Source organism: Drosophila sulfurigaster, chromosome 2L (genome assembly GCF_023558435.1).
Source record: "Drosophila sulfurigaster albostrigata strain 15112-1811.04 chromosome 2L, ASM2355843v2, whole genome shotgun sequence".
NCBI lineage: Eukaryota > Metazoa > Arthropoda > Insecta > Diptera > Drosophilidae > Drosophila > Drosophila sulfurigaster.
The window spans coordinates 12857253-12877142 of record NC_084881.1 but is presented as its reverse complement, the minus strand read 5'-3'; the positions used below and the strand labels follow the sequence as shown (position 1 = coordinate 12877142).

Genomic DNA, 19890 nt, shown 5'->3' with positions numbered 1-19890 from the left:
AACGTTAAACGAAGCTTTTATTATAATTCAGTATATTAGTTTAGTATCGAGTATTCTAACTACTTTTCATACTGCGCAGTTATCAATTTTATGCATTAAAGTTGAATCTAAAGTGAAATCCATAAAGCTGGCATTAAAATTGTAGCGCGACAAACGGATTTATTTATAGACTAAGCAGCCAAATTACAAGGCACACCTCGAAACGCAATTTTCTTAAATGCCTGAGTCAAGGTCAAGTGAAGTGACAATCAATTTTAGAGCTGCGCTCACGTTAAACTGATTGCCAAAGCAATTGATGAGCAGTGAATCGATAAGCGTGGCCAGCTGCACGTGTGGCTTACGTGGAATTTAAGTGGTAAGCAGCGACAACTGGCAAGGATATTCTATTTGCGACCATTGGGGGACATCATTAATTTAATCAATTCGTTTGTATTACGCGCTGCTCTGGCAATGGCAATGCTGCTGACTATGGCTCTGGGTCTGGCTCTGGCAGAAATCCGATTAATTTTGAGCCAAGACACACACTACATACACTGAGCGAAATAAAGGGCAACTAAACTTAAGCTGCGGAAGTAATTAAGAAAAAAGCAAATCAATAGTTCTAAGATTGTTGCTGGGCAAATATTTTTTAAGCAATGTTTGCTAATGTAAGCCAAACAATTAAAACAGAAAAGTCAATTCAATAAAATTAATGAATGTTTATACATCATCATATGTACATGGGGTAAAAGTAAAAATGTTAGTAAATTAATATAAATAATTTAAAAGAGATAATTAAAAATAGGTGCCAAACATACAAAAAAAAAAATAATAATGATAATGATGATGATAATAATAATGATAATAATAATAATAATAATAATAATAATAATAATAATAATAATAATAATAATAATAATAATAATAATAATAATAATAATAATAATAATAATAATAATAATAATAATAATAATAATAATAATAATAATAATAATAATAATAATAATAATAATAATAATAATAATAATAATAATAATAATAATAATAATAATAATAATGAAAATTACAGATAATATAATCAAAATTATTTTGATGTAACTTGGTCTAAAAGGTGTTCCTTATCGCCCTGACTGTTTCTCACAGTGTACACACACACACACACACACACACACACATTCGCACCATGTGTGGACATTATATGAGCTGGCGTGGAAAGCAAAGCAATAAATTCATTTATAACTTTGATGCATGCAACGCTGAATGTTGAACGCTGAATGTTGGACACAGAATGTTGCATGTGGACTGGTCAAAAGCTCGACACACAAATTGAGTTAGAAGAATTGTCAAATTGAATTTCATTTGCGTCGAAACATTTTGATGTAAGCTTTTCCGCTCGATTTCACACATAATAACATAGAATACACAATGCCACGCTTCAGTTGAAAGGTCGCCAAATGTGGATGGAGAAATATGTACTATAAATAGAAATAAAATAGAAGCCACGCCAAACTGAAACTCCAAAACAAATCCTAATCCAAACAAAATTTGAATATCCTGTGCCAGAAAAACCAAAGCTGATTATTAGCAACGCCTCATTTCAGTGCTTCATTATCATGCATTTGTTGTCTTTTGTTTTGCGGTTGTCGCTTGATATCCTCAAGTGTTAATACTTGTGTTTTGCAATCACAATTGCGGTTCTGACAAGTTCATTCAACTCGAAGAACCGCTTATCAATCCAAACATTCCACAAATTAAACAGCAACTATTCATCAAGTGGTGTCGAAGTATTAAAGATGCCACAAGGTAAATGTAAATATATAACTATTTCGACACTCTCTGCACAATTATCTAAATCATTATTTTAACAATATTTCATTAAAAACTCTTAACACTTGGTTGCTATGTCAAATAAATAAAATACACGAGTACTTTGCACAGACTGAATAGATTTATTTGCAAATGTAAATTTATTAGATTTACTCGTGTACTTTTCAATTGCCTTTCGCATTGCAATTTATTTTATAATGTTTGCTTCTTATTTTATAATAGCATTCATATAAAACATATGCACAATATATTGTGCATCTGTCTGACAGACCAAAGAAGCACAAAAATGCGCTTAGGCGAGACGTTCTCGCTTACAATTTCGCCTGAAAATCAATTATAAAACTTTTTATAGTTTTCTTCTTCTAGTTTTAGCAATTTGGAAGTTAGATGAGATTGTTAAGTTTGTTGAATTAATGGTATATTTGGTATTCTATGGTATATTTTGAATGCATTAGTATATACGATATACCAAAATTTTACTAACTTACTCTTTGAAAGTGAAAAGAAAGAAATAATTGAAATTTGATAATTTTTCTGACTTGTTTATATAAACTTTCTAAATATCAAAGGTAATTACTATAGTCAATTCTTCACATCTTTGTCATAGCGTACAAACTATTTAACAGCATTCAACTTAACATAAATAACAAATGTAAACTAACAGCTGCTAAGTAAGGATGTTATGCAAATAAATGTTAAAACATTTAATTTCAAATATGCTTTTTTCTGGCTTAACGGCATTGAACGAAATAGAAAAATTGATTTTCAGGCAAAAAATGAAACAGTGAAGCAACAGTTTTTCAGCATTTCCCATGCCATTTATTTAATTTATTATTTTTTGAGTTCCTTACCATTGCTACCAAACACGGAGTGGCTGTTAAATGAGATATGCACTCATTAACAGCTGACAGCGATCGCGTTACACAGTCTGAAACAGTTTTTGCAAGTTTTCGAGAACAACCATTTGATAGTATGTTGTCTCTTCTTGTATTTTTTGGGGGCCTTTGTCTAGTTTTGTAGTTATTTTTGTCAGTTGGAGTTGTACGCGAAATGCGCTGCAAGTGCAACACGAACCACAAAACAACAACAAACAGAGCAAGAGGAACAAACAAGAGCAGCAACTGTGCATGTCCTGCTCTCGCTCCTCTCTGTTTGTCCTTCGCTGCCGGAAGCTGTTGAGCGCGTGAAGTGGCACCTCCCCTGTCCCCTCTGCCAGTGTCGCCTGCCTGTGTCCTCTATGCTCGACCTGCTGCTGCTGCGTTGTCCCGTTTCCAATCCCGATCCCTTTACTGTCTCTGGTCTGGTCTGGTTCTGGTTCTCGTTCTGGTTCTGGCAACGTGGTACAACAAACATGGCCAGAAAAACACGCTGTACATTCGCGTACGTTTTGCTTTTGCCGCCTTTAGCAGCATTTGTGAAATCAGTTGTGTTATGTGTTCCATGCCATGCCAGCGAAAATACCAAAAAATACATAAGCTTGCCGGCTTTGCAGCCAAAACAAAATGGTAAGGGAAAAGCTTAAAGCATTGCGAGCTTAGTTTTTACACGCAACAACAGCAACATCAACAGCAACAGCAAACGAACCCAACCTCCCAGTTGACGCCCAAGCATCTGCCAAAAGTAGTTAAATATGTATTTACGTGGGCGAGGATCAAGCAGAAAAGCTAACAGCAGGCAAAGCTCAACATTTTCAATTTTATAGAATTTTGAAGCCTCTTTTCAAAACTAACAAGTTTTTGTCGCAAACTTTAACCTCCTTCGAAAGAGATATTCAATCATTGTGTAGTATGAAAATGTGTGTCGAATAGAGGAGGAGAACTATCAATAGCACTATCGACACTATCGATGGTTGGGAGATATCGGCGCATTTACGATTGCAACCAAAACCATCGAGAGTTCAATCGATAGTCGGAGTTTCACATCGCTAAGCAACATCGTCTAATATTTGCAGCTTCTTTCTATTTAAGCTATGTGATTAAAGTCGCGTCAGAAATAAAATTAAAACAATTCTACTAAATTTACATTAAACAAAATCTCTAGCACAGCATGAATAACTAAGTACTTAAATCTTCACAGTCGAAATTGTCAACCTCCTTGCATTTTACGTTTAAGCTAAGCGTTTAAAGCTGCGTTCATTAATCAGTCAGTCATGAAATTACTATTATTATTATTATTTTTCAAGTTCATATAATATTGACAGAAATTATCAATTCAATCTTCCCAGCTATGCTGTGAAAAATTTAAGCTTTTATTCCATAACTTTAGGTTGACAGCGTCAATCAATCAGTCAGTCATGAAATGAAAATAATGCTAAAGAATTTACATAATAAAAATAATATGGAATATGTTAGAATGAATAACAAATAAATTAAATCTTTAAGGCTACGCTGTGAAACAAATTCAGTCTCCTAGCTTTCAATGTACAGTCTAAATATATTGAAAGTTGTGTCAATCAATCATAAAATCAATATAATTTTAAATAAATTGCATATTACATTAAAATGATAGAAAAGAATGAATAAATAATCAGTTTCAGCAAAACGCAATAAAGTTAAAGATTAGTTTTAATAAATTCAAGCATAATATAACAATTTATTATTAATAATATTATTTTTGATTGTAACACAATTCATAATTGCAATAAGATGAGCCAGAGCAAGGCCTTTAGGCTAATTTATATTATTTAATTTTCATTGTTGTTTGCAAAAATTGATTGTAGAAACATAAAACTAATTAACGAATACTAACTTAGGCCTTTGACATCATAATACAGTTGTATTTTAAGTAAACAAAGTATATAAACAAGTATATTACGTATACGCCCACACATAACGTATACGCAATATCAACTACAGTTTAGAGTTCATAATTATTTTCTAGTAAAGCGTCTATTTGACATGCTTTACAAGTTAATGGTTTACTCAACGTCTCCAAAGATTTCAATAGAATTAAGCCTGCTGGCAAAATGTGTAAAGAATTACTTGAATTGGCGGGTCAAAGCAACTCCAAAGGCAGTTCGCGGAAACAAATGAAACGCCAGTACACACACCTACACACAAAGAGGTTGTAAATTCGTTTTCGATGAAAGGCGAGGTGAATCCATTTTCCTTCTCTCTCTCTCTAACAGAAATTGGTCTTCTTTAACCTTTTTGCAGGTCTCGTCATGGCGGTGGCAGGAGAACTCTACAACACAAACAACAGCAGCAACGACAGCAACGACTACTACAAGAACAAAGACATGTCGCTAAGACAGGCGGAAGACTTTGGCGGTGATGACGTGTCGACTACTTTGTCTTTGTCTGCCACAGCCTCTGCCTCTGCCACAGTCACTGTGGCTGCGTCGTTGCCACAAACGGAAGCCACGAATCACACTTTCAAGAGTTTAGCCTTCCTGGCCAACACCAACACCCAAACCAACACTAATGCCAACAACGTGCTGCTGAGCAGCGGCTATTCCCCATCGCCGTATGCACCGCATTCACCGCCCGATGGCTTTGCGGTGGCTTCGCAGGAAACGGAAACGGACTCTGTACATTCCATGCCAATTTTTGACTTTGGCATGCCGCGCAACATCACCGGACGCACCGGGCACACGGAGGCCATAATTAAATGCCGCGTCGACAGTCTGCATGATAAATCGGTAAGTCGAAGAACCAATAAAGCAAGCATTCATTACGTCTTTTACTTCTTCTTCGTCTTCTCCACCTTTGTGGCAATCGAATTGGCAATTGCCATCACATTAATTGCATTGCATCCACCTTCTTCGTTACAGGTATCGTGGATACGCAAACGAGATCTACACATATTGACTGTCGGCACTGCAACCTACACCTCCGATAAGAGATTCCAGGCATGTAGCTCATTTCATTATAAATTATGCCATGCATCCGCAGTGCAGTTGGCAGCGCATGAATTATAAGCAAATAATTCCGCCAATTGCAATGCAGTTTGCGTAGTTTTTAATTCAACTTTTATTAATTTGACGTTGACACTGCGATCCAGTGTGATTGTGCAACAGTCTGGCAACGCCATGCAAATATCTGACAGTCATATAGCACGAAGCTTGCAGTCATAGCAATCAGCCTGCAGTCATAGCAATCAGCTTATGTTGAGAGCTGCTTGCAATGGTTTTTTGCCATTTATTATGCGATAAATTTTAGAGTCAGTTTGCCAAGCAGATTTATGCATTAACTGCCGCGAACATAAACTACATGGTGTGTGTATTTAAATACTTAAACAGGTGACTGAATCGAAGGACGCCCGCGAATGGACGCTGCACGTGAAATCGCCGCAGGCCAAGGACAGCGGCATTTATGAATGCCAGGTGAACACTGAGCCCAAAATGTCGATGGCCTTTCAGCTGAATATCATTGGTGAGTGGACGGGGGGGTGGGGAATGCGAATGCTCGCAACGAATGCGGATGGGAATTATTCAGCACACAAAACAAATTAAATGTGAAATTGTGAGTTTTGTTGTGGATGATTTATGTTTACACATCTGTTGGCTACGCAATCACAATCGCATCGCATCGTATCGCATCGTTGCTTGAATTGCTTATTAAAAATTGTAATTCAGTTTGTTGTCTGCCAAAAACAGAAGCGAATCGCATCGCAACTAACGGTAGCAGCAATAATGATTATTTCATTTGTTTGCCATCCCTGCTCCGTCTCCAGCCCTGCTACTGCTCCCATCCCTGGCAAATGCATAATTTTCGGCGCAAATGTCTGCAGGCATACATTTTTAATTTCCCATTTTTCGTCATAAATAAATAAAAACGGACCCAGCGCCCAACTGTTGGCCCCTCTCCCTTTTCCCACATGGCAGGAGCGATGCCTCTCTGACGGATCTCTGTGCGATGCCAAGGGACACAACAAGCTGCTATCTCCCCTCTCCTCTCTCTCTGTATCGGATGTGCTAAGAGGCAAAAAGGGTGGCAGGAGCCATGTTAATTAACTCATCAACTCGCGGGACTTAGAGCAGTTAAGCTGCCTGATTGGAAATGTAGTAAAGGATTTAATGAGCCATGCATAATGGTGTGCATATAATTAGCAGCCACTATGACAGGCTTTGTTCACATCCTCGCTATAGATAATTAATGCTCCTCTACTCGCATTGTATTATTTCAGCCCATGGGCGAAAAGAGACTAAGTAATTAATGTGGTTACATTGGCAGCCAAACAAGCGTAGTTGCTTTTATTACGGAGAATAACAATTGAAGTGCTTAGATCAGGTGACACAATTGGTCAATCAGTCAATCATGGAGCAGAGCAAGCACAGTTGTTTTCATTAGTTTCAATATAAATGATTAAAAATAATCATAAGATGACACTATTGGTCAATCAAACAACCACCAAATTAACTTGACATTTCAGTCAATCAATCAGACAATCAGCAGATTGAAATATCTTATGACATACACAAGACTTTAGTTGAATAAACAGAAATTCCCATCAACACACAATGTCAATAAAAATTATTAAAAATAGGTACAACCAAGTGATACTATTGGTCAATCAAAAAATCACAGAATTAAGTGGACATTTCAGTCAATCAATTAAATAATCAATCAGATTGTAACATCTTATGAGATGAATATGAATATGACAATCAGCAGATTGAAATATCTTTTGACATACACAAGATTTTAGTCGAATAAAAAAACATTCCCATCAGCTGGTTAATCAACACAAATTACGACTTTTTCCTCAACGAAAGTTAAAAGATGACAACCAAATAAATCACAAATGAGTTAAAACGGTTAAGTCGATGAGCAAAAATGACTTTCGCATGCAAGTGAAACAAAACGAAAAAAACGAGTCAATCAATCAAGCAAGCAGTCAATCAATGTGCACTTCTTTAAACAAAATTGATCATCGTTTCGTATTAATCAGCACAATTAAAATGTCATTAAGAGTTTCATATCAAATTTAATGTGACTTTAAAGATCTTTCTTCATTTACTGGAAATGTGTTTTCATTTCAAAGTTGCGAGCAAGCGAGTCGTAGTCCTGTATCCTGCATCCTGCCTGCCGCCTGTCTTGTGTCTCAGTTGTCAGCAGCTGCTTTCGGCCGCTTATGCAAATCAGTTTGCAATCTCTTTTTAAGTTTTCGATTATGCTCTGTTGTGTACTGAAAAAACTCTTCTTCTGCTTGTGCTTTAACGCATAGTGAGAGAGCGAGAGACTCGCTCGCCTCACAAATGAATTTCCGATTACATTTTCTTGGCCATCGTATGCATTTTAATTTACGTTAATGAAACAATTGCAGCAGCGTTGTCAACCCTTCAGTAGCCACTGTCCAGCTGTCCGACTCTGTATTTTTAATGAAATTATCGGCATATGGGTCGTATGAGTGACTCCATACTGGCTTCTCTGTCGCCTCTTTGCCTGCCTGACTTTGCATTACTTGCTTTCTTTTTTTTTGTTCCCTCGCACAACTTTTGCAGTCTGCGTTGCATTTAATTAATGTCATTATGCAAATTTATGTGACCGACCACCAATTTTTTTCCATAAGATTTATATGTACTTCATATAAATGCAGCTCCCGGGCGTGGTTGTGATATAAATACGTCTGTTCTCTTCTGTTCTGTGCTTGCTACTTGCCTTTTGTTTACTTAGGGATAATTTAAGAGTAAAGAGCCAAAATAACGAAATGGCTGCAATGCATCTCCATTTTATAGACAACACATTAAATGGCATAATCTCTTCATATTTAATTTTAATTAGTTCAATGTGCATTAAGCAAGCAGTAAATATTTAAAAGGGGTTTTTCTTAAAAATGCCATTAATTGTGATTTACACTATGCCAATAATGTCTCAATCGGTGGCGCCATCTGGAGTGCATAGCAGCCAACTGGCGTGCTTATTAAGCTGAGTAGACATTTTCTGGCGCCATCTAGCATGCAACTGGATTACTAATTAAGCTAAGCAGCTGAGAACACGCTGCGATCGCTAAGCTAAGCGTATTGTTTATTTACACACTTTGGCCAGCCGTCTATTTATTTATTAACACTCAAATAGTTTAGGCTGTTAAACTGTATTTTGATGCTTATTTCATGTATTTTTACGCAAAAGCAATACCCTATATCCAAAGCCCAAAGTATAATTGATTTAAAGCTCACACACTGCAATACAGAATTTGCATAAATATTCTTACTTAATATAAGCACAAATTGGCTGCTATTGCGGCACGTATTTCAAATGGCTGCTCGAATAGTTTTTATACACACTGCAGCTACAGGGTATAAACAATGTGTGCATTTCATGCATGACCACACCAAATGCAACCAATTTCAGCGGCTGCCAGCAAAAAAGAAAAGAGACATTTTTTACCATACTTTTTTCCAGAATATATATGTGTGTGTATGTGTAACGAGTGTGTGCCAGTTCTGGGTGTTAATTGCCTTTAACACAGTGACACTGCGCAAATACTACAATACGAGTGTTCGCACACACACTCACACATATAAATGCGAATGTGGAGTGCAAGGAGAGAGAGAGACACACGCACTTAATGACACCATGGAATATTCGTCGTACTCAGCCTCATCCCTATGCCGTCTCGCTCTCCCACACGCTCTCAACCATATGCCACAATCCCAACCAGCGAAGCAAACAAACAAACAGATGCGACACAAAGAGGAAAAGAGAGAGAACGAGCACGATAGCCAGACAACCTGGCGGCGAAATTCTGACAGACGTACATGCATATGTTTGCTCCCTTCCCCTCTTCGCCCCCCTCTCCCCACACACCTCACACTCACTCCATTCGTGTAACACAAACTTTCTCTCTCTCTTTCCACTCGCTTCTACTTTTCTGCTTGCCTTACTTTTCGGGTATATTTTTTAATTATTATTATTTGCACAGTCCGATGCATAATAAATATTATTATTAACCCAGTTATACACACTCTCTTACATAATGTCCGCTGGATTTTATTTGGATGTTTTCCCTACAATTTGCCGGAGTTATATAAAACTTGTGTTGTAAACTTTTATGATCCGAACTTACAACAAATTTTTGTACACCCATATTTGAAAAGTTGTTTAAAACAATTCTTCAAAATAATTTGTTGTGTGTGCTTGCAGAGATCTCACCCGATGCCAAGGCCGTCATTAGTGGACCACACGATCTGCATTTCAAGGCGGGCAGCGCCATTATCCTCAACTGTGTGGTCAAACAGCCTTCGGTGAAGGACATTGGGCCCATCTATTGGTATCGTGGCGAGCACATGATCACGCCCTTCGACTCTGATGTGAGTGATGCCGACAACCAGATCAAGGAGTCGGGACAAGGACTTCGTAAGGAGCAGTCCACTGACCAAACTGTCGAGCAATCGCTGAACGAAGTCCTGAGCACAGAGCTGGCCAAGGATTTTACAACACGCATTGCGATGGAGTCACAACTAGGCGATACACTCAAGTCGAGGTAAGCTAAAGAACTAGCATCACATTAATCTTTACTTTAATGTATTTACTTTTTCTCTAATTGCAGATTGCGCATCTCGAATGCTCAGACAACGGACACCGGCAACTACACATGTCAACCGACAACAGCGAGCAGCGCCAGCGTCATGGTTCATGTCATCAATGGTGAGTGGTGATTAAATGAAAGGCGTTGGGCGTGGCACAATTTAAAAATATGCATTAAGTGCTTAGCAGTAAGCAGAGTGTGCTCACTAAATTTACTAGTTGCAGCTTTTTTAATTGCTGAGATCGGGGAGTTCATTTAGACGGTCAGACAGCCAGACAGACAACTGAAAACAGCTTAAAAATGTGTGTCATTTTCTCTTTGCATACTCTCAAAATGAAAATGCAAAAATTTGCATAAAATAAATTTGAATTTATTTGCTGCTATAAGCTCTATTTGATAGCCTACGAATTGAAGTAAAAATACAGCAAATTTGGCCCCATTTGGGACAGATTTTATTTGCAGCTTTAAGAGAATTTGGGCATAAACAAGCAAGACTCAACTTTATTCGCATTTGCTTTCAGACAAAACAACTTCTACTTCTGGCTCTGTCTCTCTCCTCTTGCTGTGCTGTGTTGTTATGCTCACCATGGCGTATGAGTTATATGCTTAGACTTATCGTCGCATAAATTAAAGTGAATTAAGACATTTTAATCCAGCAAAACTACACGCTAAGCCAGCATATCGCTGGTCATCGTAAATTCAACGCGACTTTTGGCCTCGCTCCCGCTCTCTCTCTCTCTTTTTTATTTTATGGCCAAAACACTTGAAAACAAATTGAAGTGCGTTAAGTTTTGATGTGCGAATGTCGAGTGCTAAATAAAATGGCCGACAACAACCAGAAACCAGCAACCAGCAGCGAGAGAAGAGCTGTAAACTTAAATGAAATTGTTTTGCGGGCCTAAATAATTTAAGGAATTTGCATTTTAAAGCATTGTGAAAGTGCTCAATCAGAGCAGGGCAAAAAGATGATAATAAATATGGGAGAAAATGTCAAAAGTAAGTTGCGAAAGGCAGTTAATCATACGCGTGCATGTGCCACATGTGGCATGCCCCAAACGGAAAGAGAAAGATGGTGACGAAGTTCAACATAGAAATGAGTATGACACTGTCAAATGCCTATGCATAAATACAGATAATAAATCAACTGCAATAAAAATTTTACAACAATGAGTAGCAGCGTAAAGACGACCACTGAATACTCTTCTTTAAGTAAAAGGGAGCTTCATTGCTCTATAGTTGCAGCACTGGCGCCATCTATGGGTCATTGTGTAAACTTGCTACATCGCTGTTAAATAACAGCTGCGATCGTAGAGTTAACAGAGATAAGAAATGTTAGTTAAAGAAAGATGCAAGGGAATACAAATAGCCGAATTAAATGCAGAGTAATTTCACATTTCAAGAATTTTTCAATTAAGTTGCGCTCCACGCAATAAAGACAAATTAATTGTTTTCATGCATGGCAAGCTCAACTATTCAATAGTCCAGCGACGAAGCAAGCATCTCTGTCTAGATGCTCAGCGGCAGCAACAGAGTGTTGAGCAGGGCAGCTTTTAAGTCTGAAGTAAGAAGTGTGCAGCTTCTTAAGAAGGCGAATAGAGCACTAACAAATGATGCAAACATTGCCACACAAATTATTGCGTATACGCGATGTGTATCTTATTTTGAAAGCAACGCCAGCGTCAACGTCAACGTCAACCCATATGTCATTTATCTAGCCTGGCCAAGACGCGTGACTGTGTCACTGGGATTGAGACTTGTGGACTTTTGCGTGTGTCTCTAGTCTGGCAATCTCACAATTAAATGATGTTATTTAGCTTGGGCGCAGACTGTGGTTAATTTGAATGAAACTCAGTAACTGGTGTTTTGTTTTTTTTTTGTGTTGTATTTTGCAGATGAAAATCCCGCTGCGATGCAAAAGAGCTCGGCAGGCACTTTGGCTTTGTTTGGCCAACACATACAAACAAGGATGTTGATGCTGTTGCTGTGGCTGCTGCTCTCGGCACTACAATGGGACAAGTATTAGCTGGAAATCGCACTCATCATTAGCCGACTTGCAATGGCAGCAAGAGCAAGAGCAAGCGAGACAGAGGCATAAGTGAGCAGGAAGGAGAATGAGCAGCCAAATTATGAGCAGTTTGCTTGTTTCCTCCTTTCCCTTTAGCACCGCCCACACAGCAGCTGCTTGAAATGTGCTTAAAAATGGTTAAAGGAAATGTGAGGCAAGGCGCAAGAGAAGCGCGCAAAGGACAAACAAGCAACCATTAACTGTGCCTGCTTTTCTTTTTCTTTTCTGCTTCGCATTTTCCCATTTTCCTTTCAGGCATCCGCCGTATTTACATTTCATTGTGCAAATGTGTGCGAAAGAGTGTGCGCGAGGCGCAAAAAGTAAAAGCGAAAGTGAAAGCTTATAAAAAATGCAGCATCTTCTCTCTTCGACAGCCACACAGAACACAGGCGACATCGTCACCGCAAAGCTGTGGCAACATCCTCCTGCTCCCCCTCCTTCTCCTCCACCTCCTTTTCGTGCTCACATTTCATTATTGTGCCCACTTTACAGTAAAACAAAAGCCAACAGCAACAGACACTCACAAAAGGTTTTACAAGCATTTCACGACTTGTCAGTCTACAGTACAGCACAAAAGTTAATGCACACACACACACACACACACACTCACACTTATCACACCTCAACACAAGACAACACAACACGACACAAGAAGCAAATGTAAAGCACACAACGTTAAACAGAATAGCAGCAGGAGATTTGTAATGTGAAACTAAATGCATAAATTATAGTTAATAATAAATATAAACTATACACTATAATTGTAGACAAGAATTTACTATTCGGTAAGCATGTAAGCAGATTTTAGATAATGTATGTGATGCTAAGAACAACCCAAAATAAAAAAAAATAAACAAAATGCAAATTATTTCAATAATAAATTACATTTAATTAATTTAAAAGCCAACTGAAGTTTCATTTTTTGAAAAAGAGAAAATATTGCAAAAACTGATTTAATGTCAGTTCAATTCAACCAATTAAAAAATGTACAATTTATGGATTTTTTTCTATATTAAATAATATATTATAAAAATTCTTCATAATATTTTTTTAGGTAATTTATGATCTTTACTCTAATTTTCTTAGAAATAAACATTTTTTTTATAGATTTCTACTCGTGAAATATAAATATTTTTAAAATAAAGAGTTCTAAGAAAAATAATAAATAGCTCAACGACAGTTCAACCCAGTAAGAAAGTGAGTGTGATCGACTAAGATATATCCGCTACCCATTTTAAATAAAAACCAAACGGCGAGGTATTATTCTTAAAATATACCAAATTAATATACCACAAAAATATTAAAATACACCAAAGGCTTTATTTGGTATATGGATATAGTACTGCGCTTAAAGAATACCATAGAGTATTAAAATATACCAGATTGTCAGCCAAATCAACTACCCTTCTACCCTATGATGAGCAGGTATAATATTAATATAGTCAATACCATTTTCGTTTCATCTAAATTCAAATCAAAATCTTAAAGCCAAGAAAAATTAAATTTTTAATGGAATCAAAACACACTAAATTTTTGAAATCCCTTTGAAAACATCTATTAATTTGTGTAATAGACTTTTCAAGTGTTTACAAGACTTTTGGCGCTCACTGTTTCGCGTATTCATTTATACATTTGTCGACATCCTTCGATACTTGTGGCTGTGCGGTAATTATAGGTATCATCTGCAGCGAAGTCTTCAGCTACAATTCCGGCGTTCTCTTTGCCATGTGCTGCAGACTGCGTGTTGTCCGGCTTCAAAATGTTGGCAATTATAATTGATATTTGCCGACAATAACAACAACAGCAGCACAGCAGCAGAAACACCGAGAGGAACAAACGTGACGCCATAAAACTGACATTGTTGCCATGGAGATGACAGAAGTTGTTGCGAGTTGAATGTCGACCCAATTAATATGGCAATAGCCGCGAGTGTTTTTCATTAGTTTGTGACAGTTCGCGTGGTCGTTATACATTTAAATGCCAATGGAAATGATAAATCAAAGTATAACTGCAGTTGAAAAGCAATCGGAAAACCTGTTGCCTTCCCCCCTAAAGCAAAAAACCATTTGAGAATCGTTGACAAATCTGTGAGATCATTTAATTATATGAGCAACAACAAAAAACAAATGACACAACAACACACAAAAAGAGAAGGACACAAGGCAGCTGGCCATTGCTTGTACGCATATCAATCATACGCCGCATAGGCTTACAGAAATGTCTTCAACAGCGTGATATACGATCCGGTTGTGCTAAGTATCTGCGTAGGAAAAAGCGAGCGAGGAAGGAAGGAAGTGAAAAGAGGAGAGAAGAGAAGAGGAGAAAAATGAATGCAGAGTGTGTAAAACAAGTAGCATGAACATTTATGCTCATCATCATACCGAACTGAAGGCCGGCAGCGAGGGCGTAAAAAAAGGCACCGCAATTGTTTTTGCCCGTTGCGAGCGTCGCAAAATCATTAAAATGATTTTTCTAGTCGTCGCATCGCATTTGTACCATTCCATCTCATAGAGCGTGTCAGCCACAGCAGCGCTCTAAAATAGGAGGAGGAGGGGAAAGAAGAATTAACATAGAGGACAACACTTTGTTGTGTAATTAAAATTTTAGCACAAGTGCATGTTTTGCTTGTGTAATTTTTCGTAATGCTTTTTTGCGCGAAATTGAAATTGAAATTAGTAGAAAACAAATCAAATAGAAAAGGAAAAGCGAGCAACGAACAACGAAAAGTGAAAGGAAGGAGTATTAAAATAGTACCAACACTTTCGCTAACATGATTGCCACCGTAGCAGTAGAGGAAGAGCTGCGTCATCGCAGCCACCGTGTAGCAGATGTAGGTTAAGCCGCTCAGCGAGGAGGTGTTCTATCCACGTTCCAAGAAGGAGCATAGTCCGTCGTTTAGCATTTTGATGACGCCAGAGCGAGAGAAAAGAGAGTGCGATAAGAGCTATCATTAATTGCAATGATGATGATAACACGAATTTCAAGTTGCGAGCATAATTCGCAATTGCAATTGCAACTTGACACTTTCAATCACGAAAGTATCGCAACATTAAGACGACAATTATAACTGAATTGAGATGGTGATTGGAAATCATAATAAGAAAATTTGCATTTATCACAAGTGATTTTATTGCTGTGCCAACATAAATGGGTCAAGCAGAATATGTTTGTGTTGCAATCTAAATGAGTCTGATATCTAAAAATCACTCGAGACGTCAATAGAAATACTTGTTCATCCAAATGGAAGATGAAAGAGCTCACTGAAAGATATTCTTTATATCATTATAGTCTCTTCAACTCAAAACTTTACATTAAATTACATTAGTGAAAAGCATGGATATTATGATTAACATTCTATTTTCTAATTTGGACATATCTACAACAAAAAAACTTTTACCGCTATTTTGTTTTACGTCTTAAGCGGTTCACAACATAACCGTCTAAAGATAAGGTGACATTGAATAGTTTTACAACTTGCAACAATATTACAAGCTTCAAATATTCCAACATGCTGATTGTATAACTCGACATCAATCAATGTTATCTTTGAATGCTCGTAAACCCTTCAAGCTGCAACATTCTTTAGCATAGCTTGGCACTATATAAGACCGAACAAATCCCCATTTGGTATACGAGTTTCTTTAACTAACATTGAAGATGGCGAAGCAATACAACTGGCTACTAATTTCCTTGGCCACTCTGCTCCTTTTAGTGAATATCGAGGCAGAGGAGTCTGAAGAAAAGTTGGCAATTCCGACGCAATTTCCATTTCAAGTATTCATTGATGTTGCTCTCAAATCCGATAATTCTAAATGGGTTCCTAAGTGCAGCGGTACCATTATCTCGAAGAGTGCTATCGTGACAACTGCTTCTTGCTTGGACACCGAATTGTAAGTAGAAGCAAGAGAGATACTTTCTTAAATACATTGAGTAATTTTTAATTTTAAACATTGCACTATATAAAATACAAGTCAGTTACTATTAAAGTCTCTATTCAATAATTTGTGCTACTTTAAGTTTCAAGAATAGAGATCAAAATCAGTCATTCCCTACACTTTTATTCTCTTTATTTTTAGCGACTTGGCACAAATTTACTTCGGAGCCGTAAACATTTCGAATGCATTCGAAATTGGACAAACTCGTATCAAAGTAGAAAGAAAATATTTCGAGGTGCATGAAGAATATAATCCTGTTACTCTCAGTAACAATATAGCAATAATCAAACTACCCTTTGAATTGGAGTTTAATGAATACGTTCAAGCTGTTTCGCTACCCAGCAAGTCAGATTTAAGTCACTATGTTGGTCAGGAGATGATCATAGCTGGTTGGCATCAAATTGGTACGTATAGATTGAAACATTATAAGAACCTTTTAATATTTGTTTAATGTTATTCAACAGACAACCAACGAAAGTTCGCTGTTTGGAAGGTTTTAAAATACTTGGGGAAAAAAGTAGGTGAACAGTTGGGTAAAGAAGCGGCTAAGTGGGTCAGCAGCAAAATAGTCGGGCTCTTGGCAGATGAAGGAAGCCCGATCACTATTCATGAGAATGATGCCAATATCGCAGTGGGAATGTATACTACACAAAATGGAAAGGCAAAGGCAAAACTTTCGCACTTCGTTAATTTAATCAAACTTTTGCCATGGATTAAAAAAATCGTCTCTGATATCCGACTCAAATGAATAATAATCGATTCCAAATAAAATATTAAGAACAATTATAAAAAAATTTTGTTGTGTATTAATAATTCATATTTTATTTATAGAAATTTTTAGATATGTAGAATTTCAAAATGCTACACTAAAAACATTATAAATGGTGTTTGAAAACTTATTGATTTTCATACTGTCTGTCCTACTGTCCGCCATACTGTCTATCCTGTCTTTCCTACTGTCTGTCATACTGTCTGTCCTACTGTCTGTCCCACTGTCTGTTCTACTGTCTGTCATACTCTCTGTCATACTGTCTGTCATACTGTCTATCCTACTGTCTGTCCCACTGTCTGTTCTACTGTCTGTCATACTGTCTGTCCTGTCTTACTGTCTGTCATACTGTCTGTCCTACTGTCTGTCCCACTGTCTGTTCTACTGTCTGTCCTGTCTTACTGTCTGTCATACTGTCTGCCCTACTGTCTGTCATACCGTCTGTTCTACTGTCTGTCCTGTCTTACTGTCTGTCATACTGTCTGTCCTACTGTCTGTCATACCGTCTGTCCTACTGTCTGTCCTACTGTCTGTTCTACTGTCTGTCATACTGTCTGTCATACCGTCTGCCATACTGTCTGTCCTGCTGTCTGTCCCACTGTCTGTCCCACTGTCTGTTCTACTGTCTGTCCTACTGTCTGTCATACCGTCTGTCCTACTGTCTGTCCTACTGTCTGTTCTACTGTCTGTCATACTGTCTGTCATACCGTCTGCCATACTGTCTGTCCTGCTGTCTGTCCCACTGTCTGTCCCACTGTCTGTTCTACTGTCTGTCCTACTGTCTGTCATACCGTCTGTCCTACTGTCTGTCCTACTGTCTGTTCTACTGTCTGTCATACTGTCTGTCATACCGTCTGTCCCACTGTCTGTTCTACTGTCTGTCATACTGTCTGTCCTGTCTTACTGTCTGTCATACTGTCTGTCCTACTGTCTGTCCCACTGTCTGTTCTACTGTCTGTCCTGTCTTACTGTCTGTCCCACTGTCTGTTCTACTGTCTGTCATACCGTCTGTCCTGTCTTACTGTCTGTCATACTGTCTGTCCTACTGTCTGTCATACCGTCTGTTCTACTGTCTGTCCTGTCTTACTGTCTGTCATACTGTCTGTCCTACTGTCTGTCATACCGTCTGTCCTACTGTCTGTCCTACTGTCTGTCATACTGTCTGTCATACTGTCTGTCATACTGTTTGTCCTACTGTCTGTCCTACTGTCTGTTTTATTGTCTGTCCTGTCTGTCATACTGTCTGGCAGACAGAAGGACAAGGCTAAATCGTATCGGCTATAAGTATTAACGCTGATCAAAAATAAACTTATAGGGACTGAGATGAATCCTTCAGTCAGATTTTACCTATTGGAAAAATTTACAACTTTTATTAATCCTTTTCCCAAGAGAATTATTTCTAAGTCTCGAACGATCAAAACAAGTCTCTTATACTAACCGCTGACAAAAGTCGCACAAATTGTTGCTTATCCTTACATAAGACTAGAGTTTAAGTGGCATTATATAACTTGCAACAATATTCTATGTTAAGTTGCAAATTGGATATTTAGACATTTGTCGAAATTGCTGATTGTATAACTCGACATCAATCAATGTTATCTTTGAATACTCGTAAACCCTTCAAGCTGCAACATTCTTTAGCATAGCTTGGTACTATATAAGACCGAACAAATCCCCATTTGGTACACAAGTTTCTTTAACTAACATTGAAGATGGCGAAGCAATACAACTGGCTACTAATTTCCTTGGCGGCTCTGCTCCTTTTAGTGAATATCGAGGCAGAGAAATCTGAAGAAAAGTTGGCAATTCCTACGCAATTTCCATATCAAGTATTCATTGATGTTGCTCTCAAATCCGATAATTCGAAATGGGTTCCCAAGTGCAGCGGTACCATTATCTCGAAGAGTGCTATCGTGACAACTGCTTCTTGCTTGGATACCGAATTGTAAGTAAAAGCAAGAGAGATACTTTCTTAAATACTTTGAGTAAATTTACATTTTCAACATTGCACTGTATACAATAGAAATTAGTTTCATTAAACGTATCTATTTAATATTTTGTGTTCCTTTAAGTTTGAAGAAAAGGGATCAAATGTAAATGCCTGACAACAATTTTCTTCGCATTATTTTTAGCGACTTGGCACAAATTTACTTCGGAGCCGTAAACATTTCGAATGCATTCGAAATTGGACAAACTCGTTGGGAAGTAGAAAGGAAATATTTCGAAGTGCATGAAGGATATAATCCTGTTACTCTCAGTAACAATATAGCGATAATCAAACTACCCTTTGAATTGGAGTTTAATGAATACGTTCAAGCTGTTTCGCTACCCAACAAGTCAGATTTAAGTCACTATGTTGGTCAGCAGATGATCATAGCTGGTTGGCATCAAATTGGTACGTATAGATTGAAACATTATCAGAACCTTTTAATATTTGGTTCATGTTATTCAACAGACAACCAACAAAAGTCCGCTGTTTGGAAGGTCCTAAAATTTGTGGCGAAAGTAGTTGTGGTAGACTTGATTGTTGAAGCGGTTAAGTGGGTAGGAAACAAAGTAATCGAACTTTTGGCAGATGAAGGAAGCCCGGTCACTATGCGTAAGGATAATGTAAATGTCGCTGTCGGAATGTATAGTAACAGCAAAGCAAAGTCAAAACTTTCGCACTTTGTTAATTTTATCAAATTTTTGTCATGGATTAAGAAAAGAGTCTCAGATGTCCATATTCAATGAATGAAACTCGATATTTGAAAAATAAATTATGATTGGCATTAATGAAATGAATTTCTATTTTATTCGAAGCCATTTAAGAGTGAAGGCTTTAAATTTATACATATAAAATA

General features: G+C 37.5%; 3 protein-coding genes across 7 annotated transcripts in view; 2 read left to right on the top strand and 1 right to left on the bottom strand.

Moving 5' to 3' along the window:
• Positions 1-13216, top strand: part of LOC133840452 (uncharacterized) — a 37288-nt gene extending 24072 nt beyond the window's left edge. For both annotated transcript variants that reach the window (XM_062272303.1, XM_062272294.1), the window contains exons 3-8: positions 4962-5446; positions 5579-5656; positions 6047-6179; positions 9894-10233; positions 10300-10397; positions 12171-13216. In XM_062272303.1, the coding sequence (XP_062128287.1) occupies positions 4962-5446; positions 5579-5656; positions 6047-6179; positions 9894-10233; positions 10300-10397; positions 12171-12301 (1265 nt within the window). In that variant the 3' untranslated portion in view covers positions 12302-13216. The remainder of the gene's footprint in view (positions 1-4961; positions 5447-5578; positions 5657-6046; positions 6180-9893; positions 10234-10299; positions 10398-12170) is intronic.
• LOC133840499 (odorant receptor 22c) overlaps positions 1-19890 on the bottom strand; it is a 34795-nt gene that overhangs the window by 3916 nt on the left and 10989 nt on the right. The window contains exons 5-7 of one of the 2 annotated variants that reach the window (XM_062272373.1): positions 15102-15203; positions 14725-14877; positions 13887-14603 (exon numbers count right to left, since the gene is read on the bottom strand). The exons of the other annotated variant lie outside the window; for it this stretch is intronic. Coding sequence (XP_062128357.1) covers positions 14553-14603; positions 14725-14877; positions 15102-15203 — 306 coding nt within the window. The 3' untranslated portion in view covers positions 13887-14552. Of the gene's footprint in view, positions 1-13886; positions 14604-14724; positions 14878-15101; positions 15204-19890 lie in introns of those variants that run through there. 2 annotated transcript variants of the gene reach the window in all.
• LOC133840478 (chymotrypsin-C-like) lies at positions 15774-19848 on the top strand. 3 transcript variants are annotated; one of them, XM_062272352.1, is made up of 3 exons: positions 15774-16233; positions 16420-16682; positions 19503-19846. In XM_062272352.1, the coding sequence occupies exons 1-3, from the start codon at positions 16001-16003 to the stop codon at positions 19778-19780; spliced, it is 774 nt and encodes a 257-aa protein (XP_062128336.1). In that variant the 5' UTR covers positions 15774-16000; the 3' UTR covers positions 19781-19846. The 3 variants fall into 3 exon arrangements, with proteins under 3 accessions (XP_062128336.1, XP_062128319.1, XP_062128327.1); XM_062272335.1 differs by lacking the exon at positions 19503-19846 and adding an exon at positions 16743-17059 and having other exon boundaries at positions 15798-16233; XM_062272343.1 differs by lacking the exons at positions 15774-16233; positions 16420-16682 and adding exons at positions 18726-18992; positions 19180-19442 and having other exon boundaries at positions 19503-19848.